Genomic DNA, 24,028 nt, shown 5'->3' on the forward strand with positions numbered 1-24,028 from the left:
GATGAGAAATAAAACAATCAGCAGGAAGCATAAGGCACATTTCCCTTTGGATCCTCACCTCTCTTACACTTTTCAAATCCCTCTTCCTTCCACAAACTAGGGATAAATTACTCATTTATCTGAGTCAGGAGTTTTCCTGCTGACTCTGCCAGAACCAAGATTTCTCTTGGTGCCTTCTGCCTCCACTGCAGAACCAGAAACTTGTCCACACTCTCAGGCCATGCATCTCCAGAGCCTCTGGCTCCCTGCATCCCTCCACCTCTCCATCCCTGACCCTCTGGTACCCTTCCTGCTGCACTGTGCATGGTAACTCTTGCCAGCTTTTGCATTAGATGTGCCACCCTTGTTAGTCATCACCAGCACTTAGTGCTTTGGCAGGCTCCAGAGGACACTGAAAGGCTCTCTCCTTTTGTCCAAGTTCAGTTAGCCCTGCTGTTTTGCTGATTCAAAATGTTTTCTTTTGCATTTAGCAAGGATCCTGTAAGATCTGCTGGCAAAGCATCTTGAGAAGTGAAACTGCAATGTATGTGTTTGTAAATGATGCAGGGGAACCTGGGGACCCAGATTCAAATGTGCAGAGTCGTTTCTATTGTGGATGCTAGTGGTAAGCCAAAAAAAGAAAAAGCAAATACTCCATAATCTAAAATGCTGTAGAAGGGATATCCACTACATTTCAGGACAATCCATATTCAAATGGATTTCTGACAATGGATTTCTGACCCAACCTTCTGAACGTCCTCGTGCTCCTGTCTGCAGAGCACCAGAGCAGCACACAGGTACTTGCAGCCATGCTCCTCAGCCTGCCATGCTGCAGGAAAGGCACCATTTCTTGACAAGAACGAGCAATCCACACTTAGCAGTTCAAGAAGTCAAAAGAGGTGATAACCTCAGTGACTTTGGCCCCAAGTTTATTTTTAAAGGTGCGAAAAAAGTCCAAATACTCTTCGGTTCACCTCTCCCAGCGTGCTGGGTGGCAGAGCTGATGCTCTCACAGCTTCCCAGGCGCTGCTCTGGCCACCAGAGGGAGTCCCTGGAAACCAGCACTGGAGGAAGCAGAGTTAAAATTCATGTTTTCTACTGAGATCTCCGGAATACTAATCAAGACCAACAGATAAAGCAATCCATGCAAATCTGATTGACGGTGATTGCTTGGCAGGGTTTGGCTTTTTTGTCAGCAGAGGTGGAGCAGAATTTCAAAGGCGCCATCAGGACCCGAATCAGGCCGTGTCCTCCTCAGCTGCGCAGCTGAGCACGTACAAGGGCAAGGGCTGGATGCTTGGAGGACTAAAATCCCCTGTTAGGAGATGACTTCCTTCCTGAGCTGCAGCAGAGCCCCACGCTGCTCCATTCTATCACTCAGTTTGCTCCCTGCTGTGTGGCAGGGACTGTGCAGCTCCTTGGGCCAGCAGCACAGGGCTGCAGCCACTCACCTCCCTACCCCAAAATGCACAATTATTGTAAACTAGCTGCCTAGCATTTAAATGGCTGCAGTTGAGTTAAATGAATCCCATTTTCAGCTGTGTTGCTTCACTGGCATTAACTGGAGTCATTGCCACAGGGCTCTGAGATTCTGCTTGCAGAAGGCAACACAACCTAGAGCCTTCCACTCCCTGACTTGGTGAAAGAGAAGATGCTGGATGGCCACAGAGGGTCACCTAAGAAGGCCATTGGCAGACTTTGTGTGAGCTGCCCAGGGATTACCAGCCAGCAGGAGAAGCTGCTGTACATGCTTTGCAGGCAGCAGCATATGGGGATTCACTGGAATTAAGCAGACTTTCCCCTCAGCTGAGCCTGCTGCCCCAGAGGGTTCCAGGGCTCTGCCCCACCTCCCCAGCTGCACCACTGGCTGTCCCTGCACAGTCCCCTGGTCCTAACACTGCTTTTTGACCAGGAGCACCTTTCTAGTGAGTGCTGTTTGCACACTGAACTATGGCACATAATGGCAGCATAGTTTAAAAAAGAAATTTAAAATACTACCAATTTTATCAGTGAAAAATCCTCGTAGCCCAGCAACTTATTCCTGACTTCAATCTATATATGTGTGAATACCATCCTAAAAAAATACGAATATCTTCCAAAAAAATGTGAATATCTTCCTAAAAATCCTCTTAGCCCAGCAACTTATTCCTGACTTCAATCTATATATGTGTGAATATCTTCCCAAGTTCACTTCTGGTATAAAATAAAAAAAAAGATTGCATGCAAAAAGCCCATCTGTTTTCAGAGCTCAGGCAGGCAGAAAAGTGAAAATCTGATGTGTACTGCTCATGTGATCACATGTATGGACATGCACAACACACATGTGTTCCTGGGAGTTCTCATTGACTGTCCTAAGGAAATCCACAGAGCACCACTAAAAATAAACCTTATGCACATTAGTTTTCAGGTCCCTAATTTATTATTGTTAAACCAGAGGTTTAATTATCATTATAGTTACTAATTAATTACACCATAACTAGAAATCATTAATTCATTAATAAGAAAGTAAAAAGATGATAGTAAAATTGTCAGGGACCAAAGAAAGGTTCTTAGCATCAATCCTGTGCAGTCAGTGATGAGAAAGAGAGGGAGAATGGGATGAATTTTGCCTTTAGGGACACCTAATACATAACTGACTGTACCAAGAGCCTCTGTTACTGTTTCTTGACCACACAGAGATCCCACCCAGCTCAGGTACAAAAGCCAGTGCTACAGATGCTGATAGTTCTACTCCCATTGACAGGAAAATCATGGTCACACATTACTAACTGCTAGGAGTGGGATCACAGCTAGGGGAGTAGATGAGTTACTGTGCAGGTACAAACTATTATAGAGTCTGGCTCTTAGCTGAGGATACAGAAAGTCTATTAAATAAAAAGAAGCAACCAGAGCCAGGCTGGATGGAGCTTTGAGCAACTTGATCTAGAGGAAATCATCCCTGCCTATGGCAGGGGGCTGGAACTAGGTGATCTTTAAGGTCCCTTCCCACCCAAACAATTCTATAAATGGTCTCCAAATGAACACTTGCCAAAATCTTGCCTATACTGCTTGCACATAAATTACTGGACTTGTTATATTTGGTAATTAATTTTTTTCCTAAGCTAATATATTCTTCTGCCACTGACTATAGTCTAGTGAAAAAGCCACAGTGACTCTTCTATCACTGAGCTCTGGGAACTTCCCCAGTTTGCACTATACTCAGATAAACAGGGGTTTGAAGGCAATGGTGCAAGGGAATCTTGCTAGCACAAATCAATGTGTGCAAGTCTCTCTTAAATCTCTCAACAATTTTGTTTCCCACACACAGTTTCCTTCCTGAAGTGGTTTTGATTTAGTGCAGAAGAGTTCAGCACAGCAAAAAGCATCAGCAAGAGACTCAAGAACCTTTAGGTTCACAGTGCTTTTCAAAGAGCAGAGGCACCTTTTGTTGTTGCAGACGTTGGACAGCGGCTCTGGCTCTGAGCAGGGTTCAATGGAGTCCTGCAGGAAAGGGCTGAGAGGCACACAGGCAGCATGTCATGGGTCTTTATCTGCATAACACTGTGAGAGCACCTCAGTGCCCTGGAAAACTTTCTGCTGTGGATCCCTACCATCTGGGGGACTGAAAAACTGAGCTGAAAAAGTGCCTACTTCTATAGAGCAGAATAATTAAATAACGGTTTGATACTTCCTGACAGATGAATAATTTCAATGATATTTATAGTTTTAGCACTGGAAGGAGTCTGTAATCCCAGTTTATCTATTCACCAGCAAATCAATTCACCTCCTGGGCTCCAGTCAGCTAATACAGAAGATTAACCAGTTTTACTCACTGCTTCTCCTGGCTGGGCCAACTTGTTTCAGTTCTGGTTTGAAACATGTTTCTCTTAATGTGAAGTGTACCCAGGTTCCTAGAAGTTGGTTAGAGCCTAATGCTAATAATGCAAGAGTTGTAGGTTCCATTCCTGTATGGGTCATTTACTTCAGAGTTGGACTCAATGATCCTTGTGAGTCCTTTCCAACTCTGATCCTGTGAAATGTCATATATCCAAATAGGAAGCCCAGGTTAACCTGAGAAAAGGGCACCTGAGCAGTCTGGCAGGCAGGGGAAGCCTGCAAGTGAGTGCCTATTATTCCAGGAGAAGTTTGGTTATTTTGGAAAGATGGGCAGAGGCCTTGTACAGGGACTGTCATTCCCCCCCCCCCAGCACAGGAAGAAGTTTTGGGAATTAAACACAATGCATGGTCCTGTGGCTGAGCTGATATTGTACAGCTGGGGTCACAAGGGACTCCTGCCCTCACAGCCTTTCACTGGCTGCTGCAGGAAAATAATTTCCCACCTGGTTTGCTGGGTAACAGCTCATCCCTGTCCAACTGGCAAAGGAAGGAATGTATTTCTAGAGTAAGCAATATACTAAAAGATTCTGTATGTCACGTGGACTTTTCTGGAACAGTTTCAGTGATAAAGCAATGCAGCAGATGAAAGGAAAAAGCTCATCATCTTATTTGAATTTTCCCTCCCTCTTCATTGACTTACAAAGCACAGCAATTTAGATCAGAAACCCCCCTATCTGCAGAACATTTCTGAGTGACTAAAGTTGATACTGAAACTGGTGTAGGCATGAGTCTGGAAACATTGTGAAATTTATTTCTCTAAACCTTTTTCTGGTGTTTTTGAAAGATGTCAGTCACCAAACAGTTATTCCCCTGGGAAAACATTTGTGTTTTAAAGAAACAGAATTTTCTTTTTATTTTTCACATGCACCCAATTAACCACTGCCTGCAGGCTGCTATTTGGCTAGCCCTAGGTGTCTGACCACATGGATCATATTTACACCAGTGAGTCCAAAAGTTTGCTGTTTACAAGTTCTCTATGCCTAGATTATAAATAGGAACAATGTCTGGAATGACTTGATCCAAAGACTTGCAGCAGAATGCATGCTTATGGTTCTGCAATGTCTGTGCCAGCTGAAGTTACACACATCTTTAAGTGTTATTAGCACTCTGAAAAGTTACATTTGCACAGAGTACACCACCTTAGGGCTTTATAATCTGCACCAACACACCTGATAGTGTGGGAAACAAGTGCACAGTGCAGCATGCAAAGCACCTTGCATGGAGCACAGATCTCTTTACCCCAGCACAGTTTTGGAACCAGCTGGCTGCAAGTGGGCATTGTGTTCTGTGGTGGGTCCCTTTCATTATTGATGAGCTATTTTATGTATTATGCAGTGCTGTAATGAAGATGAAGTATTTTGTCTTCCCACACTGTGTCCTCTGTGGTGCTGGGAAGTCTTGGGGCAATATTATCAAATAAAACAGACACTGCTTTATAGATGATGACTAAATTTCCCAGAAGTTACACTTTACTGACACTGAAATACTGAGGGATGCAGGACTAGCTGTCAAAATGTTAATGAAAAAATACTGAGCTGAATATAATATTAGAAAAAAAAACCAAAAAACCCCGTGTACACTTTTGTCTGAAATCCAGTGCACCATAATCTTCACATACATCCTTCACTGACAGAAACCTTGCAAATACTTAGGGCATCTAACTAGGAGAGAGAATGTATGGTACATTCTGCCAGTTTGTCTGCTATTTGATGAATCAAAGCTTTATTCTTTTATTTCTCCATAGTGTTTTTCAAGGAACTTCCTCCCAGCAATGGAGACGTGTCGTCACTTCTGAAAGGATAAGAGCAGAATGACTGAAGGAATGGAAAAAGATCTTAAACTCTCAAGAACTTAAAAAAATCAAGGAGAAATAATCCACAGTGGTGGAAAAGGCAGCAGATCTTCTAACCAGAGGAAGAGGAGTGAGGAGCAATCCTTCTGCCTGCCAAAACATCCTCCCTGCAGAGGTAAGGCAGGGTCTGAAGCTGAAGCCACAGGGCTGAACTCTGCACCCTCCACGACCTATGTCTGTATTGTGTGGTCTGTAAGACACTTAGAACAAGAAAATGGCTTTCTTACAAGGAATAAATAAAGAAATAAATCACTATTAATCTTCTTCAAACCTCTCTCCTATTTCAAGCTTTCCTCCAAATTCTCTGTTCTTAGTCAGATAAGGCAGCTGACCTCTAACTGTGATTAACTCTGCACTGAGCTCTCTGCAGAAGGCATTTCAGCATGTGGTGTTTACATTTAGAAATGGAATTTTCATACATTGTAAGTCAACAATAACTATCTAAGTCCCCAGGGCATGGACATCAAAAGAAAAGCAGAAGTTCACAGTACATTATCTTCACTATGTCACAGGCAGCATTTACCAGCAGCACAAATCAGAGTATTAATTCTTCTCTGAGAGGTACCAAGTCTTTAAGCCATGGAAGCCCAAGATGCCCTCAGAGCTGGTCATGCCAAGCCCCAAAGCTGAACCACTGTCCCCTGATGTGACATAGGAACATGCAGGTGTTGCCAGCAACCAGTTGGGACTCAATGTCTGCAGTGAGCAAATAAGGAAAGAAAAAGATGAAGAATCCCTTTGTCCATCCCCAGAAAATTGGAAACATGAAAGGAGAGAAAATAATCTCATTCCCTCTCTCTTGGAAGTGTAAGCACCCCCTGGGAGAGGCACTGAGACTACAGGCTCCATTAAGCCCTGCAGAAAGTTACCTTCATTACAGGCACCACTGCCTTTCCTACACAATTATGGCAGGGAAGAACCTGCCCACTTTAGCTTACTAATGTTCTCATGTTATGTCCTGCTCCAATAACCATGCTGCCCTGCCACCAGCCATGGCATTTGGCAAATCTAAGAGGATGTAAGCCCTGAAAAACAAGAAACATCAAACAGCCTGTGGGCAGGATCTGTGCACAATTCTTCCACAGTCTCCTGGGGCAGGAAGGGGTGATGCTGTGCCCCCAGCGAAACCTGGCTGCAGATGACAAAGTAAGCTGGTGACACACTACCTTGTACCAGGTAAGTTATACCAGCAAAAGGTCTGGCTTCTCAAAGTGGACATGCATGAAAGAAAAACAATTAAATGGCAAGTTGTTTGTCATATTAATGATCTTACTAAATGACACCATTAAAGCACTGTAAGCAAGAGATTGATAATGAGCAAGTCAGTGTTATCGTTTGCTCTCATTTTGCAGGCTGGCTCAGAACCAACATTTCTCCTTTTGTTTGTAAGGAAGAACAGATTAAAGAGATGTATAAGGAAATCAAATTAATTAGGCACATAAATAAGCTGGCAGGTAAAAAACTGTGATTCAGTGAGGCAGCTGTCAACCTCTAAAGGAAGGATGGTGCATATTTGTAATATTATTTCAGTTTAAGTCCCATTTTATCTGATTTTGCATTACCCCTGACCTAACCATCAGCATCCTTACAAAGCACAAGAATGAGCCAGGTTTGTGTTCACCTCTTTCAAGGCTTGCTTTGCCCACCCTGGGGACATGCACTGGGAGAAGATCCCACCACAGCACTGAGAACATGGTCACCTGTAAGGTGGCCAGCCATCCCCATGGGTATGGGCACATCCACTGCAGAAACATACCAGAGAGAGAGTTTAGGCTGTGGCTTTTCTCCCAACTTTTGCAAACTCTGGGGTGTCACACTCCTGGGAAGACACCTGCCCCAGCACAGATCTTCACATATAACCTGGGTAAACACAGTCTGGCTGTAGGATCTGATTCAACCCATTTAACCTTTGGCATTTAACAAAGCACTTGGTTTAGTTTTCACTCATGTCCCATGCAGTCAGGACAGGGAGATCAATGCTTGTGGTTGTTCTTGGGCACTGCAGTTTCTCACATGAAGAAGAAGGACAGTACAGTAATTCCCATCACTAGCTCATAACTGTGTGTTCATTTGAAGTGACCCAGTCATTTGAAAGTCATCACTACCCAAAAATTATTTCCAACTCCCCTAAACATAGACTACTACCATTTTTTCCAAACTAATTCAGCTTAATGCACCATTCAAACCTCACACCATTACTTTGTGCCAAGATCAGTTATTTTCCCAAATGTAACAGTACCCTGACTCCACAACTGCTGAAGACATGATGCAGTCTCACATCCACTGCTGTAGTCTACCATGATTAATTTTAGTTTATGGAAGTGGGTGGTAGAATGAAGGGAGAAGCAGCCATGGAAGCCAGAATCTATTCAACTATGGGAGGATCAGCAGTATCAAATGTAATAATATCTCAGTGGGGAACGTGGGAAAAAACTAAACATTAGAAATAGCCTGTGCCAAATAGTGCACACAGCATATTCCAACTTCAGATCAGCAGATAGGGTTTGCTGCCCTGAGAATGGTGCAGAGGGAGACTCTGTTTCACTCTGTGGTTTTGGTTGAGCTTTTTATGAGTGTATGAGGAGTTCTGGGTATACAAATGCACTCCTTAAAGCTGCCATCCATCTGCACAAGCACATGGGCACCTTTAATACATGGATGCATAGATATAATAAATATGTTTTTTCCCTAATGATTTTTCCATATGAAAAAGCAGACCCTAATGCAGCATGCAGGCAGCAGAAAGGATGGAGTATGCAGGAAGTGGCAGTGCCTGAAAAGATATATGCATATGTGTGTTTGTGTGAATTCCTATCACATTAATTCATGCCCACAAAAGCTTAAGGGCTATAGAAGCCTGGAAGAGCAGATATGAAAAACTCTTTTACACCTTATATCCATTATGTACTTTTGCTGTCAATTTGCATGCTGACATCACTGCAGTAATGGGAAAACTTATGATGATATAAAAAGCTTCATTCTAATCCATTATCAATGTGTAGCTAATATCAAAGAGAAATACCTCTGCAAATAAATTCCATAATTTAAAAAAAAATGAAAAATGAGTGTTTCTAGAATTTGTTTCATACAATCAGAGGGTTTTTAAAAAAAACCACCTGAGATTCCCTTTAATCAAAATTTCAATTTTTGACAAGTTCAGCTGTAAAGATTGGGACAACTGGCAATCTTTGAAACTTATTATTATGAGACAAAAAGGGTTGCTGAAGACTGAATGTTTACCAGACCATTCTTTTTTGTCCAGGAAATAAAGTTTTTTATCTGTGACCCAATTAATGTCTTTGAATGTGACAACTACAAACTCTAAATACAAGCTCTTCAGCATGGACTGGATTTTAAACCTGTACAGCATCTAAAGCACACTTTTGGTGTGCTTTTTTTTGGTGTGCTAAGGAAATGAATTAAAAAACACAAAAAAAACCAAAATGCAAATTATTGCTGGCTGTATATTCATAAACTTCTCAGAAATTTAATAAGCTTTTCTTGTGCTCAAAATACTTCCTTAAAAATACCTGTTGTTCATTGCTAGGTGTTGCTAACATAATTTAAGGAAGTTTCTTGTATTCTTACCCTGAGACTTGTTTTTCCATAAGGCATCTCCCTGAAGCAAACTCAAAATCCTGCAAAAACCTCACTCCCTTTGACAGGAAGAGACAGATGGGAAAAAAAACAACCCAAATTTAAGGGCTTTTGGAAGAAAGGCAGACTCATCACAGACATGAAACCAATCACTACACCCAGACCATAGTCAAAATACACAGATTTGGAGGTCTAAAAGGGGTGGGCACATCTGAGCAGCCAAAGAGCTCTGTATTCTTCAGACTTTTGTGAGTTTGGGACTGGTGAATCTTGGCCAGATTTCCTCATGAAATCTCCTACTGTGGCACAACTACAGCTGAAAATGTTCAAGATGAAGAAAGCAGAATTAAGTCCTCAGTACTTCTAAATATAGATAAGAATTAGAAATATGTCTTGATTTTTGACGAGTTTTGCATTTGCCAGCTTAATAGAACAGAAATAGCAAAATAAAAAAAATCTGAACTCCTACATTAAAGTACACCTTTTAGTAAGACATATTTGTGTATTGAAGATTGTCAGGGGACAATCTCCCTCTGAAGAGCTGCTGTCCATCACCAGCGAACACTGCAGTGAAACCTGGATGGCAGCACATGATGCAAACCTTGACTCATCATGTTTGCAAAAGGAAAATAGGGCTGTGGTGTATGTTTTTGCAGGAGCAAAAAAAAAAAAAAAAAAGACACCACACAAGGACTGTTCTGTTCCCAGCCCAGGAGCTGCAGAGAGGTCATAAACGTGTAACTGAGGGCAGTGCTTCATCCAGATACCACAAACCAGAGACTGGTTTCCACTGAGAAGCCAGGACTTTATTTTGGCCCCAGTTCAAGCTAATGCAATGACAAATTCACAGAACAGCAAACTTCACCACAAAATTCTTTTAGAGTCAATATAGTATTCAATAGCCAAGGTGCCCCACACTCCTCTTTTGGAAAGCTGACCCACAAGAGCCAACGGCTGAAGCTGGCCCAACACATTGGAAATACCAGCTCTGAGTCCTATCCTGTCAGATTTTGCTAATTTTACGTCAGATTTAGCTTCTGATTTACTCAAGGGTTTTAGCTTCTGTTTTTTTCTGTTTTTTTACTTCAGATTTTAGCTTCTGTTTACTTAAAGTTTTCTTCTGCCATCTCATATGTAAAACAACATCCACATAAATCAGTGGGGCTCCCTGCCTGCTGAGGCATTCCCAAATAACTATTGATTTCCTATGGTGAGTTAAGGCACCATGAAAAATGAGAAGAAAGGGAAATAAAATCTGAAAATGTGCAATTCATACCACAGCAAACGCTGATCTAAAGGCTAAGGCTTTTTATTATCATGTGTGTTATAATGGCATAATATCCAATACAACTGCACTAGGTGATTGGTAACAAGCATGTTAAAATGCCACAGACTAACAGAGATTAATTTACCTCCATCTTGTGAGTTCATGATGTTCAGAGCAAACAGCATTGCATTGGAGAACGTGGTAGCCTCTTCTTTGCTTGCAAAATTCAAGCCGTAGACCTGCCGTGCGTCGCGCCATTGATGAAAGGTAGGAGTTGCTTGATTGTACTTCAGTCCTTTCACAATGGAGTAATTAATCACTACCTGTGTATTGAAACAGGAGTAAGGATTACCAATAGCTCTGTTTTCAGTGGGAAACAAGCCCACCCAACCCTTGTGTGAAGGTTACCTAAATGGGTAGAGGCAGCTCCTATGGCAGTCCCTACCTGGCTGCATGGTAAGTGTTTGTTTCAGTGACAGAAAACTCACATCTGGGGGTGAGATTTACAACAGTTCAGTTCAGCCTCGGGGACTTGCAAGCCAGTTTTGCAAAATCTATTACCTGCTCCTGTTTTTTACAGCACCTCCACAGGATGCAGCTGTGCAGATGTGCAAACAGCTGTCAGGAGCCAGGGCCAGCAGCTGTTTCCATCTTTTGGAGGATGATCATGCACAATTGTTAGAAAAAGAGCCAGACAGAGCTCTTGGCATTAACCTTGCCCTATAGCACATAAATTCTTGACTCATTGCACCAGTTTTGCTTTCCTCCTCCCATGTGTCTGATCACCACCAGCTTCTTGTGCTTAGTTTTTTTCTTTAGAATCAGGCAATGACACACCCAGACCACCACTCCTCTCCCACCTTGTCCCCTGCTGCACATGTGGTGTTTTCCAGGTAAGGGGAGACTGCAGCAGAAGGCTGTTTCTTTTGAAATTTAATCTGCTAAATACAATGCCCTGCTTATCCTTGGGCAGGGCACTGGGACACCCAGCTACACAGAACAGCTGGGATCCAGACAGAAACCTCCACTGCTAAAAGTGTAAGCTGTGCTAGCTAAGGGTGGGGAGGCAGGAGTGTCCACTGCACCACTGTACCACTTTGTACACAGAATTTATGTTAGAGGTGGACCCACATACCAGAAAACCTACCTTTATTTTTTTTTTTTACAGTCTGACCAGCCTTTTGGAAAGTTTTCTGTTAACACTATGATTGCAACTAAAAAGCTTCATTGTATGTTATTAGTCCAACAATATTTTTGGTAGATGACTGACAATTCTTAATTATACAGGCAGACTTTAAAAACTAATTTCAAAGATTAACAACTCCTAGCTCTGAGTTTTGAATATTCAGTGGATTGCCAGTTTAAACTGGCAAAGAAACATTAGATGAGCACCTAATAAGGAACAAATTGTTCCACCCACATTAGTATTTTTGAAGGATAACAGTGTCTCATTGATACAGTTAACAGATGTCTTGTAACTTTACTATATTAATATACAAAAAATTTTAGAAACCAACAAAGAAGCCATTAGACCCCAAGATGATTACAGATACACTCTTATTTCTAGGATTCATTTACTTACAGAGTGAGCATTAGAGAGTGATGCAGAAGATAGTATTTGAATCCTTGGTCTAGCTTTAGGCACAAATATGATGGTCCAGCTGCTGCACCCAAACCAGTATCATTACTATCATTACTAAGGCTCCATGAAAATGCACTGAGAAGCAATCAGACCTACACTGCTTTTTTGGGGTTTTTTGACACATTTCATTGAGAAATTTGGAACCTGTGAGCCAAAGAAAGATGCAGCCCTACATTGGGTATGCAGGCTCCCAAGAATTAGTCCCCTGGAAATGGGAACTGCATCACCAACATGATGCATGGGGAGACACCCACACCAACCAGAATGAAGTGGAAACTGGTCACAGCAGAGGCATTGAACTTGCTCTTGTATCTGACAGCTTGGAAAGCCTTTTCTCCTTGAAAAATGAGAACATCACCCCATTCTTCTACTGAGCATTGGGAGAGCCTGTGCCAATGTTGCTCACACTCAAAGAGTCTCTTGAGCATCAAGTAGACTCATGCCTGCATTTCTAAACCAACATTTTTATCATGGATCAATTTTTAAGGCTTCCAACCATTTTGGCGTGGACCAAGCAAGGGAAGGCTTAGGCAGTATCTTTGAGGAAAAGTTTAGAAAGATTGTGAGCTTCTACCAGGCTTTCAAAGTGAGCCTTTCTCACCTACTAACAGAAACCTCTGTTTCAAAGGACACCCCTATCAAAGCCCAAAGAGCACCAGAGGGTGCAGTGCAGCTGTACAATGAAAGGCAGAAATTGTAAAAACCTATGCCAAAAGTTGTTTAATGGAAGTCAGGTAAACTGTTCAAAACCTGCTTCCAATGAACTCCAAGGATCTGCTTTGTTCTGAAGGTTAGATCCTTTTAATTGAATAAATACAGAATGTGAATGTTGACCTTCAGTAATCATCAGGATGCCCACACATGTAATACCTTGTCTTCAAACTCAAATCAGAGTTTACTGAGAAATGAATCACTGGGAAATGAAACTTAAAATAGCCAGACTTTCATTTTTATCTCCTTTGGCTTGTGTTTATAGAAAATGGAAAAAAAGAGGAGGGGATCTCCGGCTGTTGTTAAGAATGGGTGCACAAAGGTGTCTTGTACAGATGGTGTGGAGACTCTACAAGGCACATGATCATAATGAAGAGCTTCAGAGCAGTAATTAAAATAAAGAAGGTCTCCCTGTTTGAAGCATGGGTTTTTTACAGGTGCTTCTAAGGGATCTTTGCTCTACAGCTTCGTATGTCAGTTAGAGAGCACATCTGCCAGGCTGAGCAGACCAAGAGTTCATCTTTTAATCTTCAGTTGCTGTCTACAATAGGTGAACTGGAGGAGCTCTCACTGGAAATCTTGAAGAAATAAATCATGGATTTGTCCATGGCAAACAGTTCTTCCTATAACTCTTCCCTTAGAATTTAACTTAAAAGCTGAAACATGACATTTTATATGCCACTTTTTTTCCTTTTCAACCCTCTTTTAATGTTTTATATCCTGAAATAATGTAGTCTTACTCATATGTCTTACTGATATAAATGTTTGTGTTGTTTTGAAGTCTGTTAAATTCTGTATTTCAATGATCTTACGTGGCAAGGAGTTTCACAGACCAGTCATGCATATCATTATGTTGGCATGTTTAAATGTTCCCATCAGTATAAAAAGATTAGCTTCACTTCTACCCAGTACTCTCCTTTACCCTTTCACCTCAGTTTCAGGTGTAGGCTCCCTGGGAGCAACAGGGAATTTTAGAATCTGTACAAAAGCTCAAAACCAAGAAGCCTTTCCTTTTGACTGTGGAGCTGTGAGCTGTCAGCAGTGATGGTGGTGGTGGCTGATGGGACTCACAGGAATGGGGCTAGAGGGGACAGAGTGGGCTGCAGGGCAACAGCTGAGGTGTAACACACAGCCAGGATCATGGGAAGGGCTCCCACACGAGCCTCCCTGCCAATACTCCTGCTCATGGAACCAGGACAAGACAATTGCTTGTTTCTGCAGAGCAGCTTGGGCCCTGCCATGCTGCCAGCGCTCAGGCTCATCTCTCAGGGAGCAGCCCTGACTGCTAAAACAGCAAGGATATAAAAACTGCTACAGCTGAGGCCAGATTCTTTACTTCTGTAGGCAGGCCCAAACTTGATGAAGTTCTAATCAGTTACAACAGTGATTAATTGGTCCTTTCTTTTCAAATGCTGTGGTTAGCTAATATCACAAGAATCCTGTCCCTCTTTCAGTTTTGGCTTGGGTTCACATGTACAATTTCTCACCTTCCCCAAGGCCCTGAATTAACTTCTCAGCCACATGAACACAGCAGCCCCTCAGGAGATGTGATTCACTTTTGAGTTGCACCCTCCTCCCTGCCTGTTTGTTCAGCTCGTGCCTTTGGGTGATGAGATCATGCTGAACTGACATCACTTGATGTAAAGTCCTAATTTAAAACCTTCACTTGATCAGTACTCTGGAATGGGGAGCTACTGCTTGTTAGCTTTGTGAACTTCTTGCATGGTGGCTGAAGTTCACACATGTCACCTTTACACCAGGCCAGGTAACAACAACAGCTGGCAAGTTGCAACATGGGTGTAAAAGACATGATTGCCTCTGCTGTCTTCAAGAATCACAGTTCAGGTTGGAAAAGACCTCACTGAACATCAAGTCCAAAATGAAGGCCTCAAGGAAACATCAAACTCATGACGTTAAGTGATTGCAACACTGATCTGGCCTTAGCTTCAAACCAGTTCTGGCCCCTGTGGCGACTTCAAAGCTTCAAGGCAGCACCTGGGGGTTTCTGAAGGCTCCTGCTCAGGCCAGCATGAGCCTGTGCAAGGCTGCACCTTGTGCAGAGCAGGAAGGGAGCTCAGGTACCGCTGGTCTGTAACCCAGCGCCGCCGCGGCACGCGGTGAGCACCTCCCCGACACACACAGGGAACAGAGCCGGTGGCCACTTCCTGGGGGGAGAATGATGCTCCAGTTCTGCTGCTCTACCAATTATATTCATCTGTGGTGAACTCTACAGACACTGTCAGCTACAGAAGGAGATAAGGTGATGAGGAGATAAGGTAAGCAGAACACGAATACAGCGTCATAAGCTACAGCACATGCACCAAAAAAGGGATGGAAAAGAGAAAGACAGCTAGACAGAGACAAGACAAGGCATCTACAGAAGAGGGTATGTGGAAAATGAAAAAGAGGATGAAAATTAAAGAGAGATATTATTAGGGGTGTAATATAAACCAACAAAATTAAAAGGGAAATAAAGTCAGGCAGGGATGAAGCCATGAAGATTACTCTAGTCTGTGACTTGACAAACAGTTTGTAAGAAAAGTTTAAATTGTTCCTCCATGGTATTGCTGTATGACATATTTTAAACTAGCTTCTCAACTCTTCAAAAATCTGTGTAGCTTCATTAGCTTCATCATATGCCAAATCACATTTTAGCTGAAGATTGGTCCTTTTCAGATAAATATGTCTTTTCTGGCAAATCAACAGATTCACTAAAGCCTCAATTTCAGTGAGATTTAACAGAACCTGAGAGCAAGCATGAAATGGCTCGAACAGAGAATTATTTTAACTGAAATTCATTTCTATTCTCTTTAAATGTAAATACTTAGCAAGCCTAGCAAGCTTATGATTCCATGTCAGACTCATATAAAATATATTAAATTCTGAATCTTGAGACTTTCAGAGTGTTCCTTTAAGTACTACTATTCTGTCTTGATTTTAATACTGGATTTTTATAATCATATTTAAAGGAAACACTTTGTTTAAGGGCAGTTTTAGGCGACTAAGGTAAGTTAGTTTAAGGGCAGTTTTAGGTGACTATAATTTCTGTTTAGTTAAAAGAGGATTTTTAGTCTTTAAACTCTGGAGAAATATATTCTTCTACCTGTTTCCTTCTGAACTGAGATGATTTTTAGATAGCATGCAGCATCTTCATAAGTTGGAACATTTGCAAGCAAATAAAATATTACAGTTAACACAAAGCATGTTCAAAGGGCAGCTTAAGATTTGACTTTTTAATATGTCCTGTTCTTTAAACTGCATAGTGTGATTAAGACAGACCTCTGGTACTTAGTCTCCCTTACATATATACATATTGACTTTATAACTTCTGCTTCTTGTACACCAGCTATTCAGTCCCATCTTAGATTGCAGTCACATGAAAATCATTTACATTCACCTGCTGGCTATGTAAAATGAAGAACTAGCATGGCCTGGGACAGAGCAGTACTGGCTTTCATAACTGACAAAGAAAACACTGGATTTCATTTATTTTTGAAAATATTTTCTATTTCTGAATGGAACTATTTTCATGTATTGCCTTTGCTCTACAGAAAAGAATAAAAGCAGTCGCAAAACTTTTGGCGGGTGTTTCAAAAGTGCCCTGCAAGGAGCTGAAAACCAGTGTGCTTGAAACCCACCTATTTTTGTTCCTCTTTTTCAGAATGATTACTCTGCATAGGCATGGTGTACCAAAGTCATGTCACCTCCAGTAAGCAACCTGAGTAACTTTTCCAGTTGGCCCAAGCACCTTTACAGCTGTCAGCTGAGGATCATCAGCATTTCCACAAGCAGGTCCATCCATTCAACACTGGTGGCAGCTGAGAGGTGGTGGTGCCCTGGCTCCTGCTCTCTGGGTTGGCCTGACCTGGCTCAGCTTGGCTGGATTTGCCCTGCCCCTGCCAATGTCACACCAGCAGCAGTGCTTGCCTCACCTTCCCACTGGCCCACTTTTTCCTGCTCCCTGTGCCATGCACAGAGCCCAAGGTGAGCACAAAAGGCGGGCAGGCTGGGCTGCCACTGCCAACCAGCCTCATGCCAGCACATGGGGGCAGCCCTCAACTCTGAAATTCCTGCTCTAAAATGCAGTACTGCACCACTACTCCACTCAAGTGAACTTTTGTTTGGGGTCTAATTGTGACACTCTGGTGGCACGTGCTGCCCAGCACAGCTCAAATCAGGCTGCTGGAGCCATGCTGTGGCAGCCCTGGGCTGAGCATCATGCTCTGTGGCCAACAGGGGTCTGATCCCAGTTCTGATAATCTAAATCCCATATTATTCCTTTAATACCCAAGGAGGTCCTGCAAAATTAGTCCGCTGTAAATCAGATCACAGTGTGCACCTAGGATTTTAAAGTGCATTACAAGGAACTAATTGCTTATCACAGCAATGTAACAACCACTCTTTGTGGGACAGCAGTGCAGAACAATTGATTTTTATTTCTATTTTTAATATAGTACTAAGAACAAGTAAAAAGTAATCTGGGGGGAGCTGAGAGCAAAACCTGCAGAGTGAATAAGACTCATTTCACAAGAAAAAATTGAGGGGGGAAGAAATAACATTTAAATCTCTTTGGCATCTACCAAACACTCTTTTTTCAAATAAGCAGTAATAATTTATGACATATTGTGTGTGCAAAAAATTATACAAAACCTGAATCACTGGAGTATATAAACAGACTAGCAGACACCTTGCAGGGAGCAGGAAATGTTGCATTAGGTATAGAATTGAGCTTACCAAATGAGATCAAAGGTTAATTTACAGGAAACTTGATGTAGTTACTCACTTGTTGATCCTGCAGTTTAACTCCAACTACCCTGAAGGTGTTTGTGGCCGTGTTGTGGTAGATGTTGATTCTGCTGAATCCCTGCTGTCCAGGCTTGATTGGCACCCATTTCTTACTCGTATCGTCATAGACCATGACTGAAGCTCGGGCTTGGCAAATACTCTGTTCACTGGGGAGAAAAACAAAAATATAAGGAATGAAGAGTGAATTTGCTGCTTATTGCTTATTACTTAAAGCTTCTAAAGGAAAAAAAAAAAGACAACAGAAACTATCAGTACTGCTTTCAACATATGTTTTATAAGAGATCTGCTAATCCTTTGAATGCGCTCTCTTAAATTAAAGCTGACATGTTATGTGTTCACAGACTTAAAAAACCTCCTGTACACTGCTGTTTTGAACCAATAATCTATTTTATATAAAACATTAAGCCCTGAGAAATAACCTGCATCACATAAACATTATGAAAACTGTCCAACAGCATGAACGCTCTATTTATTTTATATATCTATTGGCAAGCGAAGCCTTTTACATTTGCATGAAAACCTACCAATATTTTACAGCTTGCTGACAAAACAAACGTGACACCCACAGCTGAGTTATACATTTCAAACTGGAAGCAAGCAGACCTTGGAGCAAAAGCCATGTTAGGTAAACTGAAGAAATCAATTAAGTTAATCCAGCTGACGCCTAATTCCCAGACCCGCTGACGCACTTGGAAGTCCCAGAATACCCAGAGCAAAACACACAGGAACTCTTTTCTCCTTCATCCTCATAGCAGAGAAAGTGGGGAAGGGGAATCCACAAACCTGGATGCATGCCAGTATTAAAGTATATAACCACTGTTTTGTATAGTGTAAATAACTATTTTTCTCCTTTATAGTCACTGAAATTCCTCAGTACATTAGCTCTTGTTTGTTAGTCATATCCTGACTAATATACATACAGAGAATCATAATAAAACACACCCTTCAAGGGCAATAAATGCCACTGGCAAATGCTGTGACATGTCAATACCGCTCAGAATTCCAGTTCCACTCTCGTGATCTCCCAGCCAGTTTTCTTATACCAGAGGAAATACAAGTTGAAGAAAAAATTAATCCTGCAAAGTTTGGAGCTTTGAGGTCTTTAAATATAACGGGGATCTTCAACAAGCAAATAGTGCATCTTATGATGCATTTATGATTCAATTAGTGCATCTAAATGAAACTGTTGACTGTCCTGTTAACTTTAGACTGATACATAGGTATATACATACCTCCCTTCCTCAGCCCAAGCCATATTAAATAATTTTCAACAATGCAACAGCAAGTGGTTAATCCTCTTTGCACACAAATCCTTCTCCTCCCTCTTGGTTTGGGTTTGCCCCCCTAGCACACACACACACACACACACACACACACACACACACACACACACACACATACAGGAGAAGCTCCTGGGTGATGCCAAACCATGCTGCTGCACTGCCACTGTGCCAAATTACACCACTTGTAAATTTTATCAACTGCTGCACACTCAAACCTGCCTGACCCCATCACTGCCATCATTTTAATGAAAGGGAGCATGTTACTTCAAGTATTAAGAGGATCTGGGTTGATTACAGCAGCAATTTTCAATCTTTTCTGACCTGTGGGTCTCAAAAAGATTTCCAAGGCAGATGTATCCCCCATGGTAGACTAAAGCCTACTGACTCTGGCTTGTTTTGTCAATCACTTTGCACAGCCTCCAGGTAGCCCACAGGTCTCCTCCAGGCTGTCAGTAAAAGCCTGGAAAGTCCTCACAGCATTTATAGAGGGAGCAATGATGCCAGCAGACATCTCTATAAAGAACAAGGTAGGAAAATTCAGAATAAATTGTATTTTTATTACATATCATAGAAACAGCCAAATTCTGTTACCAGAGCAATATATACAGATCAGAAGGACAAAACATGATTTTATTTATATTCAGAATTCATAAAATCCAGCTCATCCACCACTTGTTATTGCTTTGTGAGATACCTGGTATTATTTATTATTTTACCTGGAGAACAGCTGCACCTTTGCTGATGTACTTACCCACCAAAGACCTCTCCCCCCTGTTTTTTAAGGTAAGCTAATGTCTTGTGGCAGCTCCTCCATATCTGACACGAGCAGCTGAGGGATTTGAGCTCCTTCCAGCCTGCCTAATCCTCCAGCTGCAGCAGGAGCTGCAGCCTGGCAGCAGTGGCAGCATTGCCTGCATCCTCCAGACCTGCTGGGGGACACTCAGTCTGCCTTGGATTCACAGAGGGGGAGAATGGGAGAGAAAGAGACCAGCAAACAGCAGGTACACTGGATTGCCTTTGTCATATGGAAGTGGAAAGGCTAAAAATAATCCCCAGTGCAGTCTCATAGATGGATGGTGGCCACCTACCTTTGCTAGCAGGTGTCTTGTGCCACTCCAGCTCCCGAGGTGGGGAGAGCATCAGCTGCCCAGGGCACAGCAATGCCCTGCCCAGGAGCCAGGGGCTCCAGGAAAATGTTCCTGGGAGAGTGACACTCAGCCAGTGTGACACCACATCCTTCTCCTCAAGCCTTGCCACGCACTACAAGTCCTGCTGTGCACTAAAGTAAGCAAGAGCACATCACTGGCTTCATCAGAGCAAGCCTAAAACCCAACGCTGTCTCCATTTCAGATTAATTTTGAAATCCACAATTACCACGAGCTGCTAAATTAGTCAAAATTAAATTATCCTTACTTACAACAAAGACACTACACCTAACCATCCAGACACGGGTGCCTTAACATGGCATTGCTCACTGTGCCATACCCAGATCCCAGCAGATACAGCAACTTTGCCTTCAGGCTTTGCTGCCACCAAAATCAGCAGCAAAGGAGCTGCTGCTGCCCTGTGGCTGAAACACAGACCTCAGGAGCAGTGTTTGATGCACGACAGCCAATTGTTACTGTGACATAAAGTAACAGCACATCAAGCTCCATCCCTGCTTTCCTGCAGTCAATGGAAGTTTTTCATCATTCATTTAAATGGAAACAGGATTGAGCCTGTTATCTGGCCTCCAGTGAAATAACAGAAAGGAACATAAAACAGCACACCAGGGGAATCCTTTCCTGCAAAGCACTTCATCAATCTTTCAACATCCAAAATGCCTCCAGGGACCCATTGCTAGCTTGCTGTCTCCCCCTAAATGGAGTGAGACAACTCCAAGAGTTTAGTAACTCTGTGTCCTGAAGACTTTCTACTCTTCCTATGCATAAAAGGCACAACTGTCCCACTGCTGCTTTAGGAGGCTTCTCTGAAATCAGCCCAGAAAATGCTCCCTTTATAAACCTCACTGAGAATCTCTGTATTACTCTCTGTACATTATTTTAAACACAAATCAAGCACCAGTGGTTTCACAAAGGTCCAGCAAAATTTTGGGTTATTTTTAGGACCATACATCACTGATGTCAACTACATGTGACAGGTAATAAATGTGCTTAGTGACACAATTCTGAGTACCCACATTCCTTCTCCATGATAAGAGTTTGTTATATATTAGTATTTACATGCAAAATTATGCTTGTACACTTCTAGAACTTGCTTTATTTTCCTAATACACAAAAGTTACTGAAAATTTGGTATTTGATGGAGGTCCATCAAATTTCACACATGTCAAAAATTAGGAATTCTTCTACTGATATTTTATTTTACGTTAACATGCAGTCAGACTCATCCACCTGACTTCCGACCATAGGTAATTATGTATAAAAATATATAAAAATTGAATCATAGAGAGGTCTTAATTACAAAATTGTTCAGGTTTGTGCACAACATCTGCTCCAATTTGCAACACTTTACTATGGGGCAGATTAAAGTCATCTTATTTAAATGTGGAGGGGAGGGGGTTCTTCCTAGGGACCCCAAATCCTAATATTCACCCCTGTTTATTCTGAAAGCATTACATCTGTGGGATGGCAAACCTCTGCACTAGTACCATTTCTTTGCCTGAAGTTAAAGAAAGTTTAGTTTTGTCCACACATGATATCTAAAATCCAGTGTTCATAGTTGAGATTTATAGAATATTGTTTCAATACTACAAAACTGTAAATTAAGAAAAAAAAAGCTTGCAGATAATACTGTTTGTTTCATTCTGTGTGATACATTTTGACCCACTCTCATCCATCTCTTCTGTGTAAGATTAATCTTAAAAAATCAGCAGATTGGTTAAATTGGATTGAACCCTTCTTGAAAGGTCAGCATTGACCTTCCTTGCCCAGCACTTTGAGACAGTGCTGCAGGGAAGGTGCCTTTGTCCTGGAATAACTCTCCTCTCCTCTTCCATCTGTTCAGAACCTGAGAATGCAGTCCTTTCTTCCTGGCTTCTAGTAAGCATAAGATTACCAAGATCTACAGCCAAAAAAGAGCCACAAATGGAATAGATAACACCAGGATTCTTGGGAAAATACCTGTATTTTTTGTGAATTGTCACATGACAAACGGTGGCTTGGCACTACCTAGCCCAGTGGGTTATCCAAATATACAAGCAAGTAGCTCAGGCTGGAACCACAAAAGACCAGTCCCAGAGAATAAACAGGAAAAAGAGAGCAAACCATAATGTTTGGAGGAGAGTCTGGCTCTGAAGGGTCTCTAAGGCTTTTCCCTCTCGTTCCAGATTGAGTGGCCAAGCTGCACTGTGCTCCTTCACTGACCTGTTTTCTCTACTTACACCGTTATCCTCTTATGAGTAAAACTTTTGCAGAGCTTGGTACTGAGTGACTGAGCCTGCTCTGACCAGCAGCCCCGTGCAGAGCCTGCATGGCACAGGGTTATCCCAGCCCCAGCCTGGACCCCCTGTGCAGACCAAACCACCCAGAGCTCACACCTCTGGGGCAATGGGAGAGGTTTCAAATACTTTCTCTTAGAGCCAGGACAAGGTCAGACAGCTTTTGGGGGGTCACCAAATCACGCTCACAAAAGGTGTAACAAATACCCACGACCAGCTAACATTGGGACCAAACACTTAATTCTGTGGGCTTTACTCCAGCATGCCAGGTGGACCTGGACACTTCCACTATCCTTCATATTTACAGACACAACTGTGTCCTTGGGACAGACACTCCCTTAGCATAAGCTTTTTCCCTCTGAAAGCTCCCTGACAGAAATCAAGATCTCATGCTTTGAACCAATTACAGATCTACCTTTATCAAGCTGCTCATGATTCTTTGACCTTTAAAGATGCTCTTTTCTTGTACTCATAGAAAAGGCAAATAGCTATTTATACAAGCATTTACCTTATTTTTCATTTCCAGCTCCCATACATCCCCCCCTCAATATTTTTATCATTAATAATTAAAGTTATTTTAGACTGATCTAATCACACTTATTGGTGTGAGAAATTGTTGACATTACTTAGCCCTAGGCTTGCCTTACTTGAGAATGAAACCTCAGCCCAGAAAATGTGGGGGATAATGCACAAGTCATTTAGCACATCTTACTCTACTTGTACACTGAGGCTGCCACAGGAAATCACATTTGTGTGGTTAAACGTGACATGCAAGAAATTGCTGATGCTGATTGTAGAAGCTGACAGAATACTCTCAGTGTCAGCTTAAACAGCTAATGTACATCCAAAATCCTGTATACAGAGATGTGCAATCTGTGCAGTACAGATCTGTGTTAACCTCAGAATTAGCAAGATACAAGTCATGCTCCTGCAGCATTTTAAAGTGTACTTCAAACACTAATATACTAATTTGGTAAACATTTTAATAGCTTTCACTTTAATAAACATAATAATGACTGGGATGCAGGGGAAGTGTTTCAGTAGTAACCTGAAACAATGGACATTTGTCTCTGACCATTGGATTTAGAGAACAAAAAACCTGAGAGACCCTCTGAAGACAAGACAGTCAGATCATTTGGGCTTACATAGAGACCATAGCTGAGATCTGAGCTTGTTAAAGTTGCTGTAGTGCAGTGACTCTCCAGCCTTCCCACCAGAGATTCACCACCAGCTCTGCTCATGGCCCCACTTCTTCTTGGGAGGCTCATTTCTCCAGCACAATGTCACTCACACTTGTGACTCCTGGGACCCCCTGTTTCAGAGTCTACTTCCCTCTGCAACCAAAACTGCAGCACAGCCGGTGTCACCATCGTTCACCTTTGTCCCAGAGCCCTGAAGAAACTTCCTCAAGCAATGCAGCAAGACCTCATAGTGAAAATACAGCATTTAGCCCTTGATCACACCAAAGGGCAGCCCCATGGGGGCTTTATAGCCAGAAAGGTGCTTTTAGTCCCCAGTGACATGAAAATGCTTGACTTTTATATAAATAGTAGCAGTCACACTCTCATCTATAATA

The 24,028-nt window shown here is 42.2% G+C and overlaps 1 protein-coding gene across 5 annotated transcripts in view; it reads right to left on the bottom strand.

Moving 5' to 3' along the window:
• The window catches only part of EVL (Enah/Vasp-like), a 148,064-nt gene that overhangs the window by 52,313 nt on the left and 71,723 nt on the right, over window positions 1–24,028 (bottom strand). For all 5 annotated transcript variants that reach the window (XM_071426484.1, XM_071426485.1, XM_071426482.1 and 2 more), the window contains exons 2-3: window positions 17,708–17,876; window positions 10,717–10,894 (exon numbers count right to left, since the gene is read on the bottom strand). In XM_071426484.1, coding sequence (XP_071282585.1) covers window positions 10,717–10,894; window positions 17,708–17,876 — 347 coding nt within the window. The remainder of the gene's footprint in view (window positions 1–10,716; window positions 10,895–17,707; window positions 17,877–24,028) is intronic.

Source organism: Agelaius tricolor, unplaced genomic scaffold (assembly GCF_023055355.1).
Source record: "Agelaius tricolor isolate 1412-34295 unplaced genomic scaffold, bAgeTri1.0.p SCAF_5, whole genome shotgun sequence".
NCBI classification, from domain to species: domain Eukaryota; kingdom Metazoa; phylum Chordata; class Aves; order Passeriformes; family Icteridae; genus Agelaius; species Agelaius tricolor.